The 23163-nt window shown below is 40.1% G+C and overlaps 1 protein-coding gene across 7 annotated transcripts in view; it reads right to left on the bottom strand.

The window, feature by feature from the left end:
• Positions 1-22481, bottom strand: part of TMLHE (trimethyllysine hydroxylase, epsilon) — a 76124-nt gene extending 53643 nt beyond the window's left edge. For all 7 annotated transcript variants that reach the window (XM_059384885.1, XM_059384887.1, XM_059384890.1 and 4 more), the window contains exons 1-2: positions 22327-22481; positions 3972-4153 (exon numbers count right to left, since the gene is read on the bottom strand). In XM_059384885.1, the coding sequence (XP_059240868.1) occupies positions 3972-4152 (181 nt within the window). In that variant the 5' untranslated portion in view covers position 4153; positions 22327-22481. The remainder of the gene's footprint in view (positions 1-3971; positions 4154-22326) is intronic.
• Positions 22482-23163: the final 682 nt, after the last annotated feature.

The following is a 23163-nucleotide window of genomic DNA, read 5'->3' as shown; positions in this document are numbered from 1 at the left end:
TTTGTGTTTAAGTTCATGAAATACTGCTCTATAGTTTTCCTTTCTTTTATTGTTTTTGTCTAAATTTGGCATTAGGTAATGATGATGTCAAAAAATAAGTTGGGAAGTGTCCCTCATTATTTGATTTTATGGAACAGAATGTGTAGAATTGATGATATTTCTTTCTTAAATGTTTGGTAGAATTCATGAGCGAAACCATCTTGGCTAGGTATTTTCTTTTTTTAAAAAAATTTTTTACTACTATTCCTTTAAAAGATTTGGGACTATTCACATTATTTACTTTTTCTTGAATAAGTTTTGGTAGTTTGTGTCTGTCTTATTCTGCTCAGCCCGCCATTACAAAATGCCGTAGACAGGGTGGCTTAAACAATGGAAATCTATTTTCTCACAGTTCTGGGGGCTAGAAGTCCAAGAACACGGCAGCAACCAATTCGGTTCCTGCTGATAGCTCTTTTCTTGGTTTGTAGAAGGCCACCTACTTACTATGTCCTCATGAGAGAAAGAGGGCTGGGGGTTGGGAGCGATCACTGGAAATTATCACTACTCTTCCTCTTTTATAAGGAAACCAGTTTATTTGGGCCAGGGATCTATCCCTATGACCTCCTTACAGACCCTATCTGCAATACAGTAATATGGGGGGGGGTTAGGTTTTCAGTATGAATTTGGGGGGAACAATTCAGTCTACAGTAGCATATTTGTAGGAATTGGTCCATTTCATCTAAATTATCAAATTTATGGGCATAAAGTTGTTTCTGGTATTCCTCTTATTGTCCTTTTAGTATCGTAGAATTCTTGACACTGGTAATTTGTCTCTTTTCCCTTCTTTCCTTGGTTAGTCTCGCTGGAGGCTTATCAATTTTATTGATATTTTTAAATAAACAGCTTTGAGTTTATTGATATTCTTGGTTTTTTCTTCCCCATTTTTAATATCATGGATTTCTGCTCTAATACTTACTATTTCCTTCTTTTCGTTGGCTCTTCTTTACCTAATTTCCCAATGGAGAAGTATAGGTTACTGACTTTAGACCTTTATTCTTTTCTAATAAATCCATTTATTGCTATATATTTCCCTCCAACTGCTGCTTTAGCTGCTTACCATAAATTTTGATAAGCCGTATATTCATTTTCATTTAGTTCAAAATATTTTTAACTTTGAGACTTTATACCTATACATTTTTTGGAACTGTATAGTTTAATCTCCAAATATTGGAGACTTTTGTAACTATTTTTCTATTATTGATTTCTAGTTTATTCCCTTGTGGTCAGAGGACATATTCTATGTTTTAGATTCTTTTAAGTTTGTTGAGCTTTTTTTAATGGCCCCAAATGTGGTCTATCTTGGTGGATGTTTCATTTATATTTCAGAACAATGTGTACTTTACTTCTGCTGGATGGATTGTTCTATAAATGTCAATTGGGTCAAGTTGGTTGATAGTGCTGTTCAGGTTATTTATGTCCCTACTGATTTTCTGCCTTCTTAATTTATCAATGACTGAGAGGTTTTAAAGTCTCCAAGGACAATCGTGGATTTTTTATTTCCACTTTCATCTCTGTCGGTTTGTGCTTTATGTAATTTGATGGTCTGTTCTTAGGTGCTACATTTTTAGGATTGTTACATGTTCCATTAAATAACTGATTCCTTTATCACTCTGTTTACATGCCTCTTTATCCCTAATAATCTTCCTTGCTCTGAAGACTGCTTTGTATGAAATATAGCTATGACTGGTTTGATTATTTGCATGGTGTTTCTTTCTCTATCCCTTGATATTGCCCCACAGTTTCCGAATATTGTGTATATTTTTGTTTTCTGTCTATCTCTCTCTCTCGCATTTCAGTTTAGGTAATTCCTGTTGACCTATCCTTTACATTTACTTATTCTATCCTTGAATGTGTCAAGTCTACTGATAAGCCCATCAAGTCATTCTTCAAATCTGTTACTATGATTTTGATTTTAAAAAATTCTTAGTGTTTCATCACTCTGCTGACATTATCCATCTGGTCTTTCATTTTGTCTACCTTCTCCATTAGAGTCCTTAACATATTAATCACAGCAATTTTAATTTTCTGACCAATAATTTCCACAACTGTGTCACATGTGAGTCTAGTTCTGATGGTGCTTTGTCTCTTCAAATTGTTATTTGTTGCTTTTTAGTATGCTTTGTAATTTTGTTGTTGTTAAAAGGCACCCATGTTGTATAAAGCAGTAGACACTGAGGTAAACAGGACTTTAGGGTGAGTATTTATACCAATCTGGCCAAGAGATGGGTTACGTCTAATGTTTCTTCTCTCTATGGATACCAAAGGCATCAATTCCTCTAGTGACCTTGTTTTTGTCTCCCCTCTTGGCCTTGGCCCTTCTCTTTGTGCTAGACCTCAGAAACAGTCTGTCTCTTGCAGTTCTCCCAGCTGCAATGTGCTGTTACTTTAACTGGAGGTATATTAGCTGGTTAGGGCATTATCTAATATTTGGATTAAATCTCAGTCTTTGGAGTGAACAGTGGGACTATGTCTATCTTTGGATTGTAACCTTCACAATTGTTTTTGTCCCTTTCCAGATGTTGAAGTCCTGATCTCTAGTATCTGTGAATGAGACTTTATTTGGAAAGAGGGTCTTTGAAGATAATCAAGATCAGATGAAGTCCTACTGGCCTAGAGTGGGCCCTAAACCTGACAACTGGTGTTCTTACAAAGAAAGATATGTGAGAAGATACAGGGAAGAAGCCATGTGACAACGAGCAGAGAGTGGATGATGTTGCCACAAGTCAAGGATTGTTAGCAACTGTCAGAATCTAGAAGGGGACAAAAAGAACCTTTGGAGGGAGTATATCCCTGGCAATGCCTTTATTTCAGACTTCTAGCTTCCAGAACTGTGAAAAAATAAATTTCTGTTGTTTTAAGCCAACTAGTTTATGGTAATTGGTTATAGCAGTTTTAGGAAACTTATACACAGGCATAAAGCTTTTTTCTGCCCCTTCTGCTACCTAATACTTTACCTGGCTGTATCATTCACAGTCTATACCTTTGAAACCCACCTCCCTATATACTGAGGCTTTCTTTTATTTCTTTTTTTCCCCTTATATGAGATAGAGAGACAGAGTGGAACTGGAGTAGAGCAATGCTCCCTTCCCCTTGCTGAGATGAGATTATACTGTTGCCTTATTATTATTTTTGTCTTTCTTGCAACCTGTAGAATAATCTTGGAGATAAACAGCTAGAGGTCCTGTAGACTTCAGAGAAAGTATGTTCTGTCCACATAATCAGTAACTGATATTGCACAACAATGTAAACATAATTACCACCTGAACTGTACACTTAGGAAATAGGTAAGATGGGGTGCCTGGGTGGCTCAGTCGGTTAAGTGGCCGACTCTTGCTTTTAGCGCAGGTCATGAACTCAGAGTCCTGGCATACAGCTCCATGTCAGGCTCTGTGCCCAGCAGGGAATCTGCTTGAGGATTCTCTCCCCAGCACCCTCCTCTTTCAACTAAATAAATCTTTTAAAGGGTAAATGGGTAAGATGTTAAATTTCATTTATGTGGCATATACACAATGGAATATTACTCAGCCATGAAAAAGAATGAAATCTTGCTATTTGCAATGACATGGATGGAGCTAGAGAGTATTATGCTAAGTGCAGTAAGTCAGAGAAAGACAAATACCTTATGATTTCAGTCATATGTGGAATTTAAGAAACAAAACAAATGAGCAAATGGTGAAAAAAACAGAGAGGCAAACCAAGAAATAGACTCTTAACTATAGAGAAGACACTGATGGTCACCAGAGGGGACGTGCTGGGGGGACGGGGGATATAGGGGAGGGGATTAAACAGCGTACTTGTGACGAGCACCAGGTGTTGCATGGAACTACTGAATCACTACACTGTCCACCAGAATCTAATACTACACTATCTGTTAACTAACTGAAATTAAAACAAAGTTAAACAAATAAAGTATCTATCTCCACATATCTTACCAAAATGATCTTCATGTTGCTGCCAAGCACAACCCAGAGACTCAGAGGCTGTATGGTGCCAATGGATGGCTAATGGAAATAAGCTTTTGAAGTTGGGCTGTTGGAATGCCCAACATGTGACTCCTCTCCTCAGCAGGTTCTGGAGACTGCTTTGTAGGTGGGACAACCTGTGGCACCACATCCTAGAAAATTTGACAATAAGGAGAGAGAGTTAGTAACATTTAAGAACTTTCATGAGGTTGCAGGAATAATACTACAGATGTAACTATATAAAAGAAATTACCTCAACTATAGAGGATTAAACAAAGGAAAAATTCTGAAAAGTTGAGCATAAGTGGTCTATAACCATTACTTCCATTTTCTCACCAGCTACTTTTATTTATGCCTTATAATCTTGCTTCTATCATATTATTTAACTGAAGTGGTTCTTTCAAAATTCACTAATTTTAACCTTCTAACCACATATAAGAATTGCTTTTCAGAACTCATCCTTCTGGGCCTCTCCACTTGTGACACCCTCACATGACTTCTTGAAACTTTTTTCCACTGATGAAGTGTGATTGTGAACAAGTCACTTAAATTCTCAGTGACTCTGGTTTCCTGTTTTGTAAAATGAGAATAATAATAATACTTATTTCATGGGTTTAGTATGAAGACTAAACTACTTAAACTGTGTCTGTCCTATAGTAAGTCCTATATATGTCACCTGCTATTATTCTAATTATTATAATACTTAATGCTAGGGATAAAATATATTTGTTGGTAAAAGTACCTTGATAAACCTGCTTAGAGTTGGTGACTCCCTCAGTGTTATGGCTTCAGGAAAATTAATTTAAAAACTTCATTTGCATAATACCTTTAAAATGATTTGTCCTGTGGGAAAAGACAGAGAAAGGCATGCAACTGTACAGAAGTTGTATGATGCTTGATGTGAATAACCCTGTAAGGTCACTAAACCCATCAAAGGCTTATTTTCAGTGCATATGTGTGTGTGTGTGTGTGTGTGTGTGTAAGCTAATGAAATGACTGAATTTCATGTTGATGAGGGATGATACCAATCATATACACAAAGGCTATAGCTAGAGATGTAACAGAGTATGCTGATGACCTGGGGAGGGTTCCAAATAACAGAGCTAAAGTCAAATTTATTGAAATTTTACGGGTACAAGCAAGGAGCAGAGCATAAGCGGGCTCTGCTGATATATGGGTCACATATATGTGTTCTATTGTGTCCGGTGTTCAAACTTCCTATGTACAGTTATCACCTAAGACAGAGGCTGGAGGATTATGGCCCATGCCACTTTTTATATATTCCACAAGCTAAGAACAGATTTTATATTTTTAAAGGGTTGTAAACAAAACCAAAAAGGAATATGAAGCCAAGACCATATGTGGCCTGCAATGTCTACAATATTTGCAATTTGGTCCTTCAAAGTATAATCTTTTCAACTCCTGATCTAAAGCTCAATTCTTAATCAAATACTCTTCTCCCTTACGTTGGACTATTCCACACAAAAACCACTCTGAAGCAAGTATATTTATTCATTCCTTCATTATTTCACCCAACAAATATTACTGAGCATGTGTATAACAGGTACTTTCTTAAGTACCAGGAAAATAAATGTAAATAATTCTGCAATCCCAGCCACCATTTAAGAAGCTACCACTACTTATGGTATTTTCAAACACAGAGTGCAAAGGAGAAAGCAGTTAACTATGCCTGGTAAAACTGGGCAGACTCCACATAATGTTTGTTATTTGTAGAAGTGTTTCATTGTTTTGTATTCATTCACAAAATAATATTTGTTCATGTGTATAAAGAAAAAAAGGAAAGAAAAATAAAATCAACACAGAAATATATAACATGAAAAGTGAAAGCCTCCTTTCCCCTATATTTGTCATTCCCATTCTTTCAAGAAAGCTCAATACAACAATAATCAATACAAAAATACAACAATAAACAGTTTGGAGGACCAACTTCCAGATCACACACAGTTGAAATTTCCAACCTTCCATATGCACATACAAAAATACATTTTGGGGGGTGCCTGGGTGGCTCAGTGGGTTAAGCCTCTGCTTTTGCCTCAGGTCATGATCCCAGGGTCCTGGGATCGAGCCCCACAATGGGCTCTCTGCTCCACGGGGAGCCTGCTTCCCCCCCTCCTCTCTCTCTGCCTGCCTCTCTGCCTACTTGTGATCTCCCTTTCTGTCAAATAAATAAATAAAATCTTTTTAAAAATACATTTTTCCATTTAGTAGATTTCAGATCATGTGGTTATACATATTTAAGAGTGTTACTGTTGGGTCATACGCTAATTCTATATGTAACATTATAAGAAAGTCTGAAACTGTCATCCACAGTAGCTGGATGATTCTGTATTCCATCAGTGATGAACCAGAAGTCCGGTTCTGTGCATCCTTGCTCTTTGTTGGTATAGTCAGTTTTTTAAAATTTAGGCATTCTAATAGTTGTGCATGATACTTCAGTATTTTAATTTGCATTTTCCTAGTTATATATTATGTTGTACATCTTTTCATAGTCTTAATTACCATCTGTAACTTTTCTTTGGCCAAGTATCTGTTCAGCTCTTTTGCCCACTAAACATTTCTTTAATTAAGATTTTATTTCTTCAGAGAAGTCTTTTTCACAGCAAAATTGAGGGTGAGATAAGAGATTTCTCATATAATCCCTTTCTCCCAATCCTAACCCTAAGAGCATGCCTCACCACATTTGTTACATTTGTCACAACTGATGAACTTGTGCTGACACATCTTTGTCACCCAACGACCACAGTTTACATTACAGTTCACTCTACATTGTATGGCTTTGGACAAACAGCCATTGTCATAGGTTCATACAGCCTATTCTCACTTTTTGACTGCCATAAAAATTCTTGTGGCCATGAATTTTGATATGTAATATTGCCATTCTTCAGTCAGTTTAAAATATTTTTTAATTTACATCGTGATTTTACAGTGTGACCTGCAGGTCATTTAGAAGTATACTACACATTTTAGAGAGATTTTCTACTTTCCTCATTACTATTTTCTAACTTCATTTCACTGTGGCCAAAGAAAAACAAACAAAAAACCAGTGTAGCTGTAATTGTTTAAGGTTTCTGGGACTTGCTTTATGGCCCAGGATATCATTTAGTTTTCTGTGTCCACAAAATGGGTATTACACAACACACCTCTGTCTAGAAAAGATTCCTACACTTTAGCCTGAGATTTCCACAGTGGTTCGATCTTTGAATTTAGGCATATCCGGTGCTGCAAACAGTGACGACCGGGGGCGGGTATGAGAGCTAGGCCTGCTGAGGCCAGTTCTCCCGTGCCCTGTCGCCCTCTGGTTAATGGCCCACTAGGGTCCGCAGTATCAGTCACGTACACAGCTCCCGGCTGCCCCTCACGTGATCACGCTCTGGAGCTGTTTTCCCCTCCGCATACTTTACATTCCACGATAATACAGCCGAGAGCCCACCGGACTGGGCCTTCGCCCTGGCGCCTGCCCTTCTTGCTAGTGCTACAGGGTGCAACCCCTTCGGGCCTCCCTTTGTTCCAAATTACTGGACTCAGTCATCATTTCGTCTCTTGACAAGCTACACAGCGCCAGGTGGCGCAGGAAAGACCCCGGAAAGGGGAATGGGGTAGCGGTACCCCTTTTGTCCCCGTCATTACTGTATCTACTTCTGTTGATTCGTGGGTACTGTTCACATAGTAACTTCTTACACCCTTTTACTTTTGATCTTCCTATATTTTTACATGTAACTTCCGTTTTTTAATAAATAGCACTTTAAAAAAACAGTTTAATAATCGTTTCATTAATCTGTTCAGTTCATTTACATTGAACAGAATCATTTTTTAAGGTTTTAATTATTTGAGAGAGAAAGACAGCATGAACCAAGAGAGGGAGAAGAGGGTCCTCTGAGCAGGGAGCCTAAAGAGGGAATTGATCCCAAGACTGTGGGAACATGGCATGAGCTGAAGGCAGATGCTTCAACAACGTAGCCACACAGGCACCTCTAGGTGCTAAAATTCTAGAGAAAAATGAGGAAATGACGATGATACCAGCTAAGTCAGGAGTCACAGCTGACAGCTGAGGAAGGTCACCTGGCAATGTGGATTCAGAATGAATGAATGAACCCTAACCCTTAAACTGTATAACATACTTCATGCACTTTGTTTCAAACAGCTTTTTTTTTTTTTTTTAAGAAAGGACTTTTTTAATTTATTTCACAGAGACAGGGTGAACAAGCAGAGAGAGCAGCTGGCACAGGGAGAAGCAGAAGCTCTAACCCTAACCCCAACCCCACTGAACAGGGAGCCCAATGCCAGGATGGATCCCAGGACCCAAGACTTAACTAACCAAACACAGGTGCTTCACTGACTGAGCCACCCAGGAAGCCCTTAACATAATTATTGATATATTTGAGTTTAACTCTCCTATATCAATGTTTTCTTTCCGTTTATCTTGCCTGTTTTGTTACCTTTCCTATCTTGCTTTGTTCTGCACTGATTATGTAATTTGTATTACCATTTCCTCCTTTGTTTACTTGTTAATTATACATTCTTTTACTGGCTTTAAAAAGGACTTATTCTACAGCTTACAACATGTATATTTGATTTATTAAATTATAATGAAAATTAGAAAATTTATATGGACTCCATTTCTGCTCTTTCCACAACTATAGTCTATTGTGTATTTTAATTAACATACACATATCCCACACAACATATTATTATCTTTGTTTTATATAATCAATGGACATTCAGATCTACCCACATATTTAACTTTACCATTGTATTGCTTTCCATCATATAGCTCCAAGCTTTTATTTGGGATCATTTTGCTCCTGCTTGAAGATCATTAATATGTCCTTTGGAGTTTAGTGGCAGATTCCCTAAGTTTTGGACCATGTAAAAACACCACGTTACCTTTTTTTTCCCAGTGTTCCAAAATTCAGTTTATCACCACACCCACTGCTCCACGCAATCCATGCCCTCCTTAATACCCACCACCAGGCTCACCCAACTTCCCAAACCCTCAGTTTGTTTATCAGAGTCCACAGTCTCTCACACACAGACTGTTTTTCAAAGATATTTTCACTGGATATAGAAATTTAGATTGGCAGTTACCCCGTCCAGCATTTTGAAAATACCATTCTAGTATCTTCATGTTGTTTTTGTTGGGAAATCAATGCCAATCTAATTGCTCCTCCTTGTAAAGTAATACATCTTTTTTCTCCAACTGCTTTTCTGTTTTCTTCTTTTTATTTTTTAGCAGTTTTTTATAAAATACAGCTAGATTAGGTATTCTTTGTATTATTCTTCTTTGAATTACAGGACGTTTTGAATCTATGACTTGATGATTATGATAAGCATAATTCTAAAATGACATCTGGTGACCCTTGCCAAATTATAATCCTTTCCCCTAGAATATGAATATGATGGGATTTCACTGGAGTGATTAGGCAATGTATATGACACAGAGGACTTTAAGATCATTAGCTAGGCTGACCTACACCAGCAATCCCTTGAAATGGACAGGCCCTTTCTGGTGAAAGATATTTGAAGCCAGAGAGGGATTTGCTGTGAAGGAGATTCTCCATTGGCTTTGAGAGTGGAGGGGACTATAAGACAAGTAATGCACGCAGTCTCAAGGAGATGAGAGTGACGACCAGATGATGTGCGAGAAGGAAACAGCAGCCTCAGTCCCACAGCCATGGGGAACTGAATCCAGCCAACAATGTGAAAGAAGCTAAATGTGTGGATTCTAGCCAGAAACGAAGGCAAGAAATGGGCAGAAGACAGGAACAGACATTTACCCAAACAAGACACACAAATGGCCAACAGACACTTGAAAAAAGACTCCACATCACTGGGCATCAGGGAAATACAAATCAAAGCCATGATGAGATACCACCTCACACCTGTCAGAATGGCTAAAATTAACCAGTCAGGAAATGACAGATGCTGGCGAGGATGCGGAGAAAGGGGAACCCCCTACGCTGTTGGCGGAAATGCAAGCTGGTGCAGATACTGCAAAACAGCATGGAGGTTCCTCAGACAGTTGAAAATAGAGCTACCCTATGACCCAGCAATTGCACTACTGGGTAATTACCCTAAAGATACAAATGTAGTGATCCGAAGGGGCATGTGCACCTGAATGTTTATAGAAGCAATGTCCACAATAGCCAAACTATGTAAAGACCCTAGATGTCCATTAACAGATGAATGGATAAAGAAGATGTGGTTCATATATACAATGGAATACCATGCAGCCATCAAAAACCCCGAACTTGGGGCGCCTGAGTGGCTCAGTGGGTTAAGCCTCTGCCTTTGGCTCAGGTCATGATCCTAGGGACCTGGGATCGAGCCCCTTATGGGGCTCTCTGCTCAGTGGGAAGCCTGCTTCCCTCTCTCTCTCTGCCCGCCTCTCTGCCTACTTGTGCACTCTCTCTGTCAAATCAATAAATAAGATCTTTTTTTAAAAAGCCACAAAACCCCCCAAACTCTTGCCATTTGCAATGATGTGGATGGGACTAAAGGGTATTATGCTTAGTGAAATAAGTCAATCAGAGAAAGACAGTTATCATATAATCTCCCTGATATGAAGAATTAGAGAGGCAATGTGGGCAGTTTGGGGGGTAGGGAAGGAAAAAAATGAAACAAGATGGGATCGGGAGGGAGATAAACCATAAGAGACTCTTAATCTCAGGAAACAAACTGAGGGTTACTGGGGTGGGGAGAGATAGGATGGTTGGGTTATGGACATTGGGGAGGGTATGTGCTAAGGTGAGTGCTGTGAAGTGTGTAAGACTGATGATTCACAGACCTGCACCCCTGGGGCAAATAATACATTATATGTTAATTAAAAAAAGGTTTGTTAAAATCTTGATGAAATTTCATTCATTCATTTAATGTACACTATGTCTGCCATATTTCCATAAATTACCTCTAATAATATTTTTTAAAATAAAATTACATTTTTGTGGAATGTCCTTGCTGATAACACTTTGTAATTCTCTAAGTACACACTTTCTTGAAATCTGTTCTAGGACCTAAGCCTGGAGATATTTAGTTTATGGATTAGTAGACTGAAAATTCTCCCTTAGAAGTTTTACATAAATCCAGTCATAAAGCACTTCTCTTATTCTCCTTAATTCTTTTGATCATTGAAGAGTAGTCTAATGATATCATCTGAGTTATAGCTTACCCATGTCAGGACACATATACTTTTTCTTTCTGAGAACACAGGCAAAATAAAATGTTGTTCTTGTTGTCTTTGCAAATATGCATTTTTATAAGCCTGAGGTAATTTTGGGCCTTATGCTTGCAAATACTAATCCTTTAGGCACATGTCACTTGTTATATTCCCCCTTCTTTTCCACCTTTTGTATTAGTATTCTTTTAAAATAGGAACTATGAGCTCATTGTAAAACTTCCTATGTAGTCCCATGGTTTCCCTCATTTCTCCTTTTGTAGAATAATTTGCTGTTTCATAGTCAAAATTATGTTTTTGAGAGCTTCCCAACCTTTAGAGTCTAAAATCATCTTAATGTAAATTAAGGTCCAACAAGTATCAATCACAATAACAGAAACTTTTGGAGAATAGCCATAGCTAGAAATTCTAGTCAGAGTAGGCAATTACATAATAGGTCAATTTGAATCTTTTCATGGTTATTACTAAGGAAGAAGCATTACCTCCTGAAAGGCTTAAAGCCAAGAATCCATTTAGCTCCCATCAATTTTTCCTTCCAAATGTGTCTCAGATTTGTCCTTCTTTTTCCATTCCTATAGATGCCTTCATCACCTCATACCTGGACTACTGCCATAGACTAGATGGTTTCCTTGCCTCTGGTCCATCCATATTCCAATCTATTTTCCGTACTATTGCCAGATTAATCTTCTTAAAACTCTTTCATCATGTCACTCTCTGGCCTGAGACCTAGCTCAAATGTCACCTTTTTTTGGTAAAATCTTCCTAAATGCCCTCAGAAGAGTTAATAGCTGCCTAGTCAATGTTTTCACCATTCTTTGTGCATACCCTTATTCATGCATTTACAACATGTGTAATAATCACCTGTTTAGTCATTTTTTTCTCCCTATTTGCTGAGAGCTCCTTGAGGGCAGGCAAAAGGACTGAGTCATCTCTTTACAAAGGCTTTACATAACTGGCTCCATCTTGCCCCAAGACCTCAGGATCTTTACATGTGTTGTTTCCTCTGCCTACCATGTTTTCCCTCTTATTCTTTCTACTCATTCTTCAGGTCTAAGATTAAAAATCAAATCACTGGAGAAAACTTCCCTGACACTCTTAACTAATTAATCAACTCATTTAAAAAATCTTTATTGGGTGCCAACTTTCTGCCCGGCAGTATTTTAGGTGCTCGGGATATATAAATGAACAAAAGAGACAAAAAATCCTGCTTTCATGGAGTGTATCTTCTAATGAGAGGAGGCATATGATTAAAGATAAAAATAATACATAAGTAAATTACATAATATATTATAAGATGATAGGAGCTATTAAAAAAATCAAGCAGGAAAAAGGGGTATGCTGGAGGTAGTAGGAGTTTTAAATATGCTGGTAAGGGTAAATCTCTTTGATAAAGATGACTTTTGACCAATGAGGGAGTTAGTCATGAAGATACCTGGTGTAAAGTAGGTCAGTGCAAAGGTTCTAAGCTGGGGCTATATCAGATATACTTTTATCCTCCTTTTAAAGGTAACTTGCTATTGCTGTCCTTCATGAGCCATAATGAAATTTGCTAGTATTCTCTTTTTGCCTCTCCTTCCTTATGACCCAGCCTCTAATTTAAACCTGTATTTTCTTTTTTTTTTAATATTTATTTATTTGAGACAGAGATCAAGCAAGCACATGAGTCAGGGGTGGGGCATAGAGAGAGGGAGAAGCACTCACCACTGAGCAGGGAGCCCAATGCATGACTTGATCCCAGGACCATGGGATCATAATCTGAGCTGAAGGCTGACACAACCAACTGAGCACCCAGGCGCCCTAAACTTCTAGGGTTAACCCTAACCCTAACCCTAGTTAATATCTATGATGTTATCTTCCTTCTACACCCACTTTTGTTGCTTGTGTAATACCTACATTTCAGAGTATGAAATATTTGCCTCTCTTCTGTTATTTCATCACCATCATTTATTCTTAGCTTTACAGGTAAATATAGTTTCAGATCACCATCAAATGTACACCAAATGTCTCCTATGATTTCTTGGTTATCTGAAGCTTTTTTATTTTCATTAAATTCTTTAGTGAGGCATCATGGAAATAATATTTCCTGAGTTTTACATATTCACTAAGGCTTGAATTTATGCATCTTCCTGTTGTTGAGCCCATCTCATTTATAACAAGTAGTTTTCTGGCAGCATTACCTTGATCCCTAAACCAGGCAAAGACCCCACCAAAAAAAAAAACTTTTGGACCAATATCCCTGATGAATATAGATGCTAAGATTCTCAACAAGATCCTCACTAATGGGATCCAACAGTACATTAAAAAGATTATCCACCATGACCAGGTGGGATTTATCCCTGGGTTTCAAGGGTGGTTTAACATTGGCAAATCAATGAATGTGATAGAACAAATCAATAAGAGAAGAGGGAAGAACCACATGGTCCTCTCAGTTGATGCAGAAAAAGCATTTGACAAGATCCAGCATCCGTTTCTGATTAAAATGCTTCAAAGTATAGGGATAGAGGGTACATTCCTCAACTTCATAAAATCTATCTATGAAAAACCCACAGCAAATTATCTTCCTCAATGGGGAAAAGCTGACAGCCTCCCCTTTGAGATCAGGAACACGACAAGGATGCCCACTCTCGCTACTCTTGTTCAACATAGTACTAGAATTCCTAGCAACAGCAATCAGACAACAAAAGGAAATAAAAGGTATTCAAATTCGCAATGAAGTCAAACTCTTTCTCTTCACAGAAGACATGATACTTTATATGGAAAAGCCAAGACTCCATCCCCAAACTACTAAAACTCATACAGCAATTCATTAATGTGGCAGAATACAAAACCAATGTACAGAAATCAGTTGCTTTCTTATACACTAACAATGAAAATACAGAAAGGAAAATTAGAGAATCAGTTCCATTTATTATAGCACCAAGAACCATCAGATACCTGGGAATAAACCCAACTAAAGAGTTTGTAAAGGATCTGTACTCAAGGAACTACAGAACACTCATGAAAGAAATTGAAGAAGACACAAAAAAAATGGAAGACCATTCCATGCTCATGGATTGGAAGAATAAACATTGTTAAAATGTCTGTACTGCCCAGAGCAATCTGTACTTTCAATGTCATCCTGATAAAAATTCCACCGGCATTTTTCAAAGAGCTGGAGCAAACAATCCTAAAATTTGTATGGAACTAGAAGAGACCCTGAATTGCTAAGGAAATGTTGAAAAAGAAAAACAAAACCGGGGGCATCACGTTGCCTGATTTCAAGCTTTACTACAAAGCTGTGATCACCAAGACAGCATGGTACTGGCACAAAAACAGACACATAGACCAGTGGAACAGAGTAGAGAGCCCAGATATGGACCCTCAGCTCTATGGTCAAATAATCTTTGTCAAAATGGGAAAGAACAACCACTTGAAAAAAGACAGTCTCTTCAACAAATGGTGTTGAGAAAACTGGACCGCCACATGCAGAAGAATGAAACTGGACCATTTGCTTACACCACACACAAAAATAGACACAAAATGGATGAAAGACCTCAATGTGAGACAGGAATCCATCAAAATCCTTGAGGAGAACACAGGCAGCAACCTCTTAGACCTCAGCCGCATCTACTTCTTCCTAGGAACATCGCCAAAGGCAAGGGAAGCAAAGGCAAAATGAACTGTTGGGACTTCATCAAGATCAAAAGCTTCTTCACAGAAAAGGAAACAGTCAACAAAACCAAAAGTCAACTGAAAGAATGGGAGAATATATCTGCAAAGATGTATTAGATAAACAGCTATAAAATCTATAAAGAGCTTATCAAATTCAACATACCCCCAAAAAATTCCAGTCAAAAAATGGGCAGAAGACATGAACAGACATTTCTCCAAAGACATCCAAATGGCCAACAGACACAGGAAGAAATGCTCAACATTCCAGGACATCAGGGAAATACAAATCAAAACCACAATGAGGTACCACCTCTCACCAGTCAGAATGGCTGAAATTAACAAGTCAGGAAACAACAGATGTTGTAGAGGATGTGGAGAAAAGGGACCCTCTTACACTGTTGGTGGGAATGCAAGCTTATGCAACCACTCTGGAAAACAGTATGGAGGTTCCTGAAGAAGTTGAAAATAGAGCTACCCTACGACCTAGCAATCGCACTACTGGGTATTTACCCAAAGAATACAAACAGATACAGGCACCCATCCCAATGTTTATAGCAGCATTATCCACAACAGCCAAACCATGGAAAAAGCCCAGATATCCATTGACTGCTGAAGAGATAAAGAAGTGAGATCTATCTATCTATCTATCTATCTATCTATATACAGAATAGAATATTACTCAGCCATCAAAAAATTGAGATCTTGTCATTTGCAATGACATGGATGGAAGTGGAGAGTATTATGCTAAGCGAAATAAGTCAGTCAGAAAAAGACAAATGCCATATGATTTCACACATTTGTGGAGTTTAAGAAACAAGACAGATGAACACAGGCAAAGGGAAGGAAAAATAAAATAAGATGAAAACTGACAGGGAGGCTAACCATAAGAGACACTGAACTCTAGGAAGTAAACTGAGGGTTGCTGGAAGGGAGGTTGCGGGGGGAGGGATAATTGGGTGATGGGCATTAAGGAGGGCACTTGATGTAATGGGCACTGGGTGTTCTATGCAACGGATGAATCACTAAATTATACCTCTGAAACTACAAAAAAAAAAAAAAAGAAATTTTAAAAAGTGTAGGAGAATGAAAGATTTTCTCAGATAAACAAAAACTGAGAGAATTCAATCACCAGCAGTTTATGTCCTACAATAAATATTAAAAGAAGTTTTTCAGGGAAAGGAAAGTGATATATATCAGAAACTTGTGTCTCCATTCAGAGGCAAAGGGCACCAGGAAAGGAATAAATAAAGGTAAAAATATTTTAGGTGTTCTTATTCCTAATTGTTTTAAAAAAGTAATAGTTTTAAGTAATAAAAGTAACAACGTGATGGGTAATTACAGAATATAAAAATTTAATGCTTAAAAGAAAAATCATAGATTAGAGGAAAGAATTAGGAGTATTCTGTTATAAGGTTTATACACCACATGTGAAGCAGAATAGTCTTATTTGGAAGTGGACTCAGATTAGTAAAGAATACATATATCATAAACTCTGGGCAAGCACTAAAGAAACCTTGAAAAAGTATAATAGAAATTTTGAGAAAGGAGATAAAAATGGAATCACATAAAATGTACAAGTAAAACAAGAGAAGGCGGAAAAGGGGCGCCTGGGTGGTTCAGTGGGTTAAGCCTCAGGTCATGGTCTCAGGGTCCTGAAATTGAGCCCCACATCGGGCTCTCGGCTCAGTGGGGAGCCTGCTTCCCCTTCTCTCTCTCTGCCTGCCTCTATGCCTACTTGTGATCTCTGCCTTTCAAATACATAAATAAATAATCTTAAAGGAAAAGGAGAAAAGAGGGCAAAAGGAAACAAGAAATTTGACATATGGACATATTAACAAAATGGTAAATATAAATATAAATCTAAAAATATCAATAGTCACTTTATATATAAATGGTCTAAATATACCAATTACAAAAAAAGATTGTCAGTGTGAACTTAAAAAATGAAGATCCTCTTTATGTTTTCTCTGAGAAAGTGGGGTATAGGGGGAATGGGTGAGCCTGGTGGTGGGTATTAAGGAGGAAACGTACAGCATGGAGCACTGGATGTCATATGTAAACAACGAATCATGGAACACTGCATCAAAAATGAATGATGTGGGGCACCTGCATGGCTCAGTGGGTTAAAGCCTCTGCCTTTGGCTCAGGTCATGATCCCAGGGTCCTGGAATGGAGCCCCGTATCAGGCTCTCTGCTCAGCGGGGAGCCTGCTTCCTCCTCTCTCTCTCTGCCTGCCTCTCTGTCTACTTGTGATCTTTGTCTGACAAATAAATAAATAAAAATCTTAAAAAAAAAAACTAATGATGTACTATATGGTGACTAACATAATTAAAAAAAGAAAAAAATTTTTAAAATAAAAACTATATTGTTGGAGTTCCAATTTATTAAGATGTAAATCCTATTATATTAATAGGACAAAGGATGGAGGAGCAAAGTTTCCCTGTGTTACTAGAATTAAATTATTAATTTAAAATAGATTATATTACATTGATTACATGTTGTAATTCCCAGGATAGTTAATAAAAAATAACTCCAGAAATTACTGTAAAAAACATCAAAAGTTCAATCACAGAAAGTTAACTTAATTACAGTAATTTTAATTATGATAAATGTAAACAGATCAAACAGTCCAATCAAAAGACAATGACTGTGAGACTTGATAAAAGAACAGAAAATCCAAGTATACGCCCTTCATTCACATTGTACCCCATTTAGATGTGAAGAAATAAATAGGTTGAAGGAATAAGAGGGTGAAAAAGATGTATACAGTGCAAATGGTAACCATGAAAGAGCTGAAGTAGCTATGCTTAGAAAAAGGACATTTCATAATGATAGAAGGATCAATTCATCAGGAAGAGATAATAAATAGAAACATGTAAAATACACATTGACACAAGAAACTCTTCTCAACTCATTCTATGAGACTGGTATCTTACATTAAACAAGACAAATACAACCTAAGGAAAGAAAGAGACAGTGCAATGTCTCGAATGAATATGGATGCAAAATTCCTCAACAAAATGTTGGCCAACCAAACCCACCAATACAGGCATTTTATTCCACTTCTCTTGATTGTGCTTCACAGATACTGCATTTTTTTTTTAAATGAAGGTTTGTGGCAAACCCTGCATTAAGCTGTTTTTCCAACAGCAGTTGTTCACTTCATGTCTCTGTGTCACTCACAACAGTTCAAACTTTTTCATTATTATTATATTTGTTATGATTTGTGATCAATGATATTTGATGTTACTACTGTAACTGTTTCGGTGCACCATGAACTGTACCCACAGAAGACAGTGAATTTAATAAATGTGTGTTCTGAGTGCTCCACTGACCAAGCATTCCCCCATCTCACCTTAGGCCTCCCCATTCCCTGAGACACAATAATACTGAAATCAGGCCTATGAATAACCCTACAATGGCTTCTGAGCATTCAAGTGAAAGGAAGAGTTTCATGTCTCTCACTTTAAATCAAGAGCCAAATATGACTGAGCTTAGTGAGGCATGTTGAAAGCTGAGACAGGTAGAAAGTTGGACCTCTTGTGTCAAACAGAGGACCCTGCAAGTGCCACTCCAGTGAACACACAAATGATAAGAAAGCAAAAGAGTCTTATTGCTGATATGGAGAAAGCTTTAGTTATCTTCAAAGATGATCAAACCAGCCACAAGATTTCCTTCAGCCAAAGCCTACCCCAGAGCAAGGCCTTCACTCTCTTCAGTTCTGTAAAGGTTGAGGAAGGTGAGAAGGCTGCAGAAGAAAATGTGAAGTTAGCAAGAGCTTCATTTATGAGGTATAAGGAAAGAAGCATGTCTGTAACATACAAGTGCAAAGTGAAACAGCAAGGGATCCTGAGGCTCAAGCTCAGATCATTAATAAAGGTGGTTACACTGAACAAAAGTTTTCATGTAGATGGAGACCAAGTCCATTCCTACATATCCACCTAAGACGACTGAAAACATGTTCAAAACTTGTGCATCAATGCTCAGAGCAGCCTTCTTCATGACTGCCAAAAGGTGGGAATAAACCAAATGTATATAAACTGATAAATGAATACATAAAATGCAGTATATACATACAGTAGCACATTAGCCACCCATCAAAAGTAACGAAGTAGTGATGCATGCCACATTATGAATGAACCTTGAAAACATCTTGCTCAGAATCAAGTTGCAAAAAACCACAGAAAGTGTATGATTCCATTTATATGAAATGTCCGAGAACAGGCAAATTCACAGGCACACAAAATGATTATATTGCCCAATGCTAGGGGCAGTAATAAGGATTAACTACAAATGGGCAATGGACATGTTACTGAGGTGATGGAAATGTCAAAAACTGGGTTACAGTGATGTTTGTGACACTGAATAAATCTACTAAAAATCCTTGAGGGTTACACTTAAAATGGGTCAATTTTATCGTATATAAATTATACCTCAATACAATTTCTTCCTATTTTGCCAATACCCCTCCCTTCTCCTTCCCCTCTGGTGACCACCAGTTTGTCCTGCATTTAATAGTCTGTTTTTGTGTTTGTCTTTTTTTTTTTTATTTTTTATAAACATATATTTTTATCCCCGGGGGTACAGGTCTGTGAATCACCAGGTTTACACACTTCACAGCACTCACCAAAGCACATACCCTCCCCAATGTCCATAACCCCACCCCCTTCTCCCAAACCCCCTCCTCCCAGCAACCCTCAGTTTGTTTTGTGAGATTAAGAGTCACTTATGGTTTGTCTCCCTCCCAATCCCATCTTGTCTTTTTTTAATTTAGATTCCACACATAGGCGGAATCCGTTTCCACTTAAATTCCACCTATAAGTGGAATTTGTATGGTCCTCGTTTTTCTGTCTGAGTTGTTTCAGTTAACACCATACCCTGTAGGTGCATCCAGGTTGTCCCAATACAAGAAATTTTAAAGACCCTCTGGGTAGTAGAGAAAAGAAAAGGAAGCTCATCTCTTCCACAACTTGTTAGGGGTCGTACAGAGCTCCCTGGGCTGTTGTGCAGTGTTCTTGTTGCTGTGGTGTTGACAAGGAGTGGTGGTTTTCCCATGAGGGCCGAGGGCCAAGCAATGGCTTGGATCTTTGAAAAAAAAAAAAAAAATCTTTGAAATCACTAAACAAGCAAGCCACGGAGATGAAAAGTACAGCACAGGGAACAGAGTCCATAATATTGTAATAACACTGTGCGTTGACGAATGGTGACTCCACTTGCGCTAGTGAGTACTGAGGAGTAGAGTACAGAGTTGTCCAATCAGTATGTCGTATGCCTGAAAATGTAGGTAAAATGAATGTATATGAATGACCCCTCGATGACACATAAAAAAATCTTTTTAAGTAGATGCATACAAAACCATGTTGCTGGCTCAGTCTGGAGTGGCAGTGGGGGCCAAGAGAAGCAGATGGGTTTAACAATATTCAGGAAGCAGAAGTGGCAAGATTTTGAATGGACTCTCTAGTGGGAATCAGGAGGAGAGAAGATGCCCCCGAGTCAGCGTGCTTAAAGTGCAGTTCCTGTTCTCCTCCCAAACTTACTGTCTTTCCTCGCCGCTAATCTCCGTGAGTGGATCAGCATGCTGGCACAGGGCAAGCATTCATTGATTGTCTTTGGAGTGAGAGAATAAATGAATAGAGTAGAAATGCGGCCAAACAGAGCATTCATCGGTGCCTGCCAAGCAGCTGGTCCTAAAGTCACCTTCGAGGTCGGCTCAGCAGAAGTCTATCACCGTTTCCCTCTCAGTTGTCAACAGTTTGGAAAATCACCAGGTCCCGTGCCCAGAAGGACCCCCTCCTCCCTACCAGGCACCCCTTGCCTGGAACCTGCAGGTGTGGCGCAGGCCGCGTTTGGCCAAGAGCCTGTCATCCTGCGAGTCCTCTAGGGGAGCGCAGTGGCAGACTGTATGGCCCCCCCGTTTGGTGTCGTCTAAACAGGGTCACGATGGCACCCAGCTGTTGGACCTCTGTTCACTTTGGCTTCCACCCCAGAGAGCCTTTTCGCACCACCGAGGCCTGTGGATCCGGCCCCTGCCCCCACCCTCATGCCCGCAGGCAAAAAGTACCACTGCCAGCAACACTATGGACTCCAAGGGTCACTCTGCGTATTTTACTGTTTCTCCCAGGGGCGACAAGCAGAGATCCAGAACGGCTTCTGGCTTCTGCAGATACCCAAACCAGGAAGTGCTCTGTCCCAGTGCTGATTTCCCAGAAATGAGAATGGGATGGGGCATGCAAAGGGTGCCACTTCCCACCCCAACAGTTCTGGACTCAAAGCAACCCAGGAAAGATTACCTTCATCATACTAGTTACCAGGTAGAGTATGACTTCTTTAAGTATGATGACAAATAAACACATCGACCTCTCCTGGCTGTGAAGACGACAGTGTTTTGCATAAGATAGGGTTGTCATTACCATTTTAAGCAGTTCTTTGAGGTGAAACTGCAATGACATAATGTTGGTTCATAGTGTTTATAATTCTTTGTCTTCATAGTTACTGTAAAATAAACTGTAGTTTTTACTATAGAGATTCCTGAGAAGGCAAGCCAGCTAAGAAGAGAGTCTAAAAGAATGCTATATGGGAACGGATTGTGCAAGTTTTCCTACATATGAAGGCTCGTTTTTACTTCAGCTACTGATTAATAGTTAAATTACACACGTCTTTTATGATGAGAGTATTGCTGGACAGTGTATCGTATTCATTCAACACAACGTTTTCTTTAATCATCTGCTTAAAATCTTTAATAGTAAAGAATTCATCAAAGCAGTCGTTGGAGCTGACATTCAACCAAGGCACAGTAATGTACTCTTTTTTCCCAGCTATCGGGTCAGTAAGTCGTTAGAACTGTTCACACGGTTTTGATGAATTCTTCCTCCACTAAGTTTCGCAGTGCGCTGCCCGGTCGCTCGCGACTCTTGCTAGGCACTGTCGCTCGGGAGGGGCAGACAAAGGGTAAAATCCGGGGAGAGAACACTAGTGGATCTTAGAACGAGAGAAAGTCAGTGCTGCAGACTGCCGAATGCCACCTTTCACTCCACGGCCAAGCCGGGAAGCTCGAGCAGGTCGGGCACCCTGCGCCAGCTGGAGCCCCCCAGTCAGCGCCGGAGCCCGGGCGGAGAGGTCCGTGGAGCTCGGATCGAGGCAGACTGGGCGTTGGCCCCGCCGCGGGCTTGCTCCGGCGCCTGCCGCCCGGGCCGACAGCTAGGCCCGTCTGGCCCTGCGCTCCCCCGCCGGCCGCGCTCGCCGCGCACCTGGCATGGAAACCGTGACGACAGCCCTGCGGCAAGGCGCGAGCGGCCTTCTCCTCCACGGGGGTTAAGGTAAGTACCACCGTCCTGGGGCCGAGCAGACGCGGTGGGAGCCGCCCCCCGCGCCCCCCGCGCCCCCCGCCCCCCCCGCGCCAGGCCTTAAAGCGAGTGTCCGGGCAATCCCAACCGCCGCAGCCGCCAAACACACCCCGTCCCCGGTCGGTGGAACAGGACCCACCTGTACGGGAGGTCGCGACTCCCAAGTCAGCCAAACGGGAGGAACTGCAAGCCGAGAGAGCCTCGGGAGGCAGCCTCGCGCCCGCCTTTGCCTTTTTCCTGGAGACTCTCGCTCCCGCGCTCCCCTCCCCCAGGCCGCCGGGCCCGGCCGCCGAGAGGCCCCGCCCCGCTCCTTCCGGCCGAGCGCCGGGGGCGCCCCGTGCGCCTGAGACCGCGGCCTCTCCTGGGGCGCGCTGGGCGCTGGACTCCGTAGGGTCGCGGTCCCGTGCTCCAGTCGCCTTCGTTTACCAGCTGTGGAGACGCGGGCGCAGAGAGGAAAATGGTCCCTAACCCATCACGGGGTTGCTTATTGAGGTTGTCTGGAACAATAATTCTTCCACTTCTTTGCACCACTTTCTTGAACTTAAGTCACATACTCCTCAGGGCTGGACTGCCACCAATTCGATCCAGGGTCCACGTACCGTGCTTAAACCAGTACACGCTAACAGGGAACGAGTCATTAGAACACACGTCTTTTTTTTTTTTTTTCTTTTAAGATTTTATTTATTTATTTGACAGAGAGAGAAATCACAAGCAGGCAGAGAGGCAGGCAGAGAGAGAGGAGGAAGCAGGCTCCCCGCTGAGCAGAGAGCCCAATGCGGGACTCGATCCCTGGACCCTAAGATCATGACCTGAGCCAAAGGCAGCGGCTTAACCCACTGAGCCACCCAGGCGCCCCTAGAACGCACGTCTTAATGCACATAGAAATTCAAGAATGACACATAATACAAAACCACAATGAAACAGTATGTACGATGGAAATCCAAGGCAGACGGAAAAAGATGTAGAGCAAAAACAA

The sequence above is a fragment of the Mustela nigripes genome, chromosome X, assembly GCF_022355385.1.
Source record: "Mustela nigripes isolate SB6536 chromosome X, MUSNIG.SB6536, whole genome shotgun sequence".
Lineage (NCBI taxonomy): Eukaryota > Metazoa > Chordata > Mammalia > Carnivora > Mustelidae > Mustela > Mustela nigripes.
This window is presented reverse-complemented; position numbering and strand designations above follow the sequence as displayed.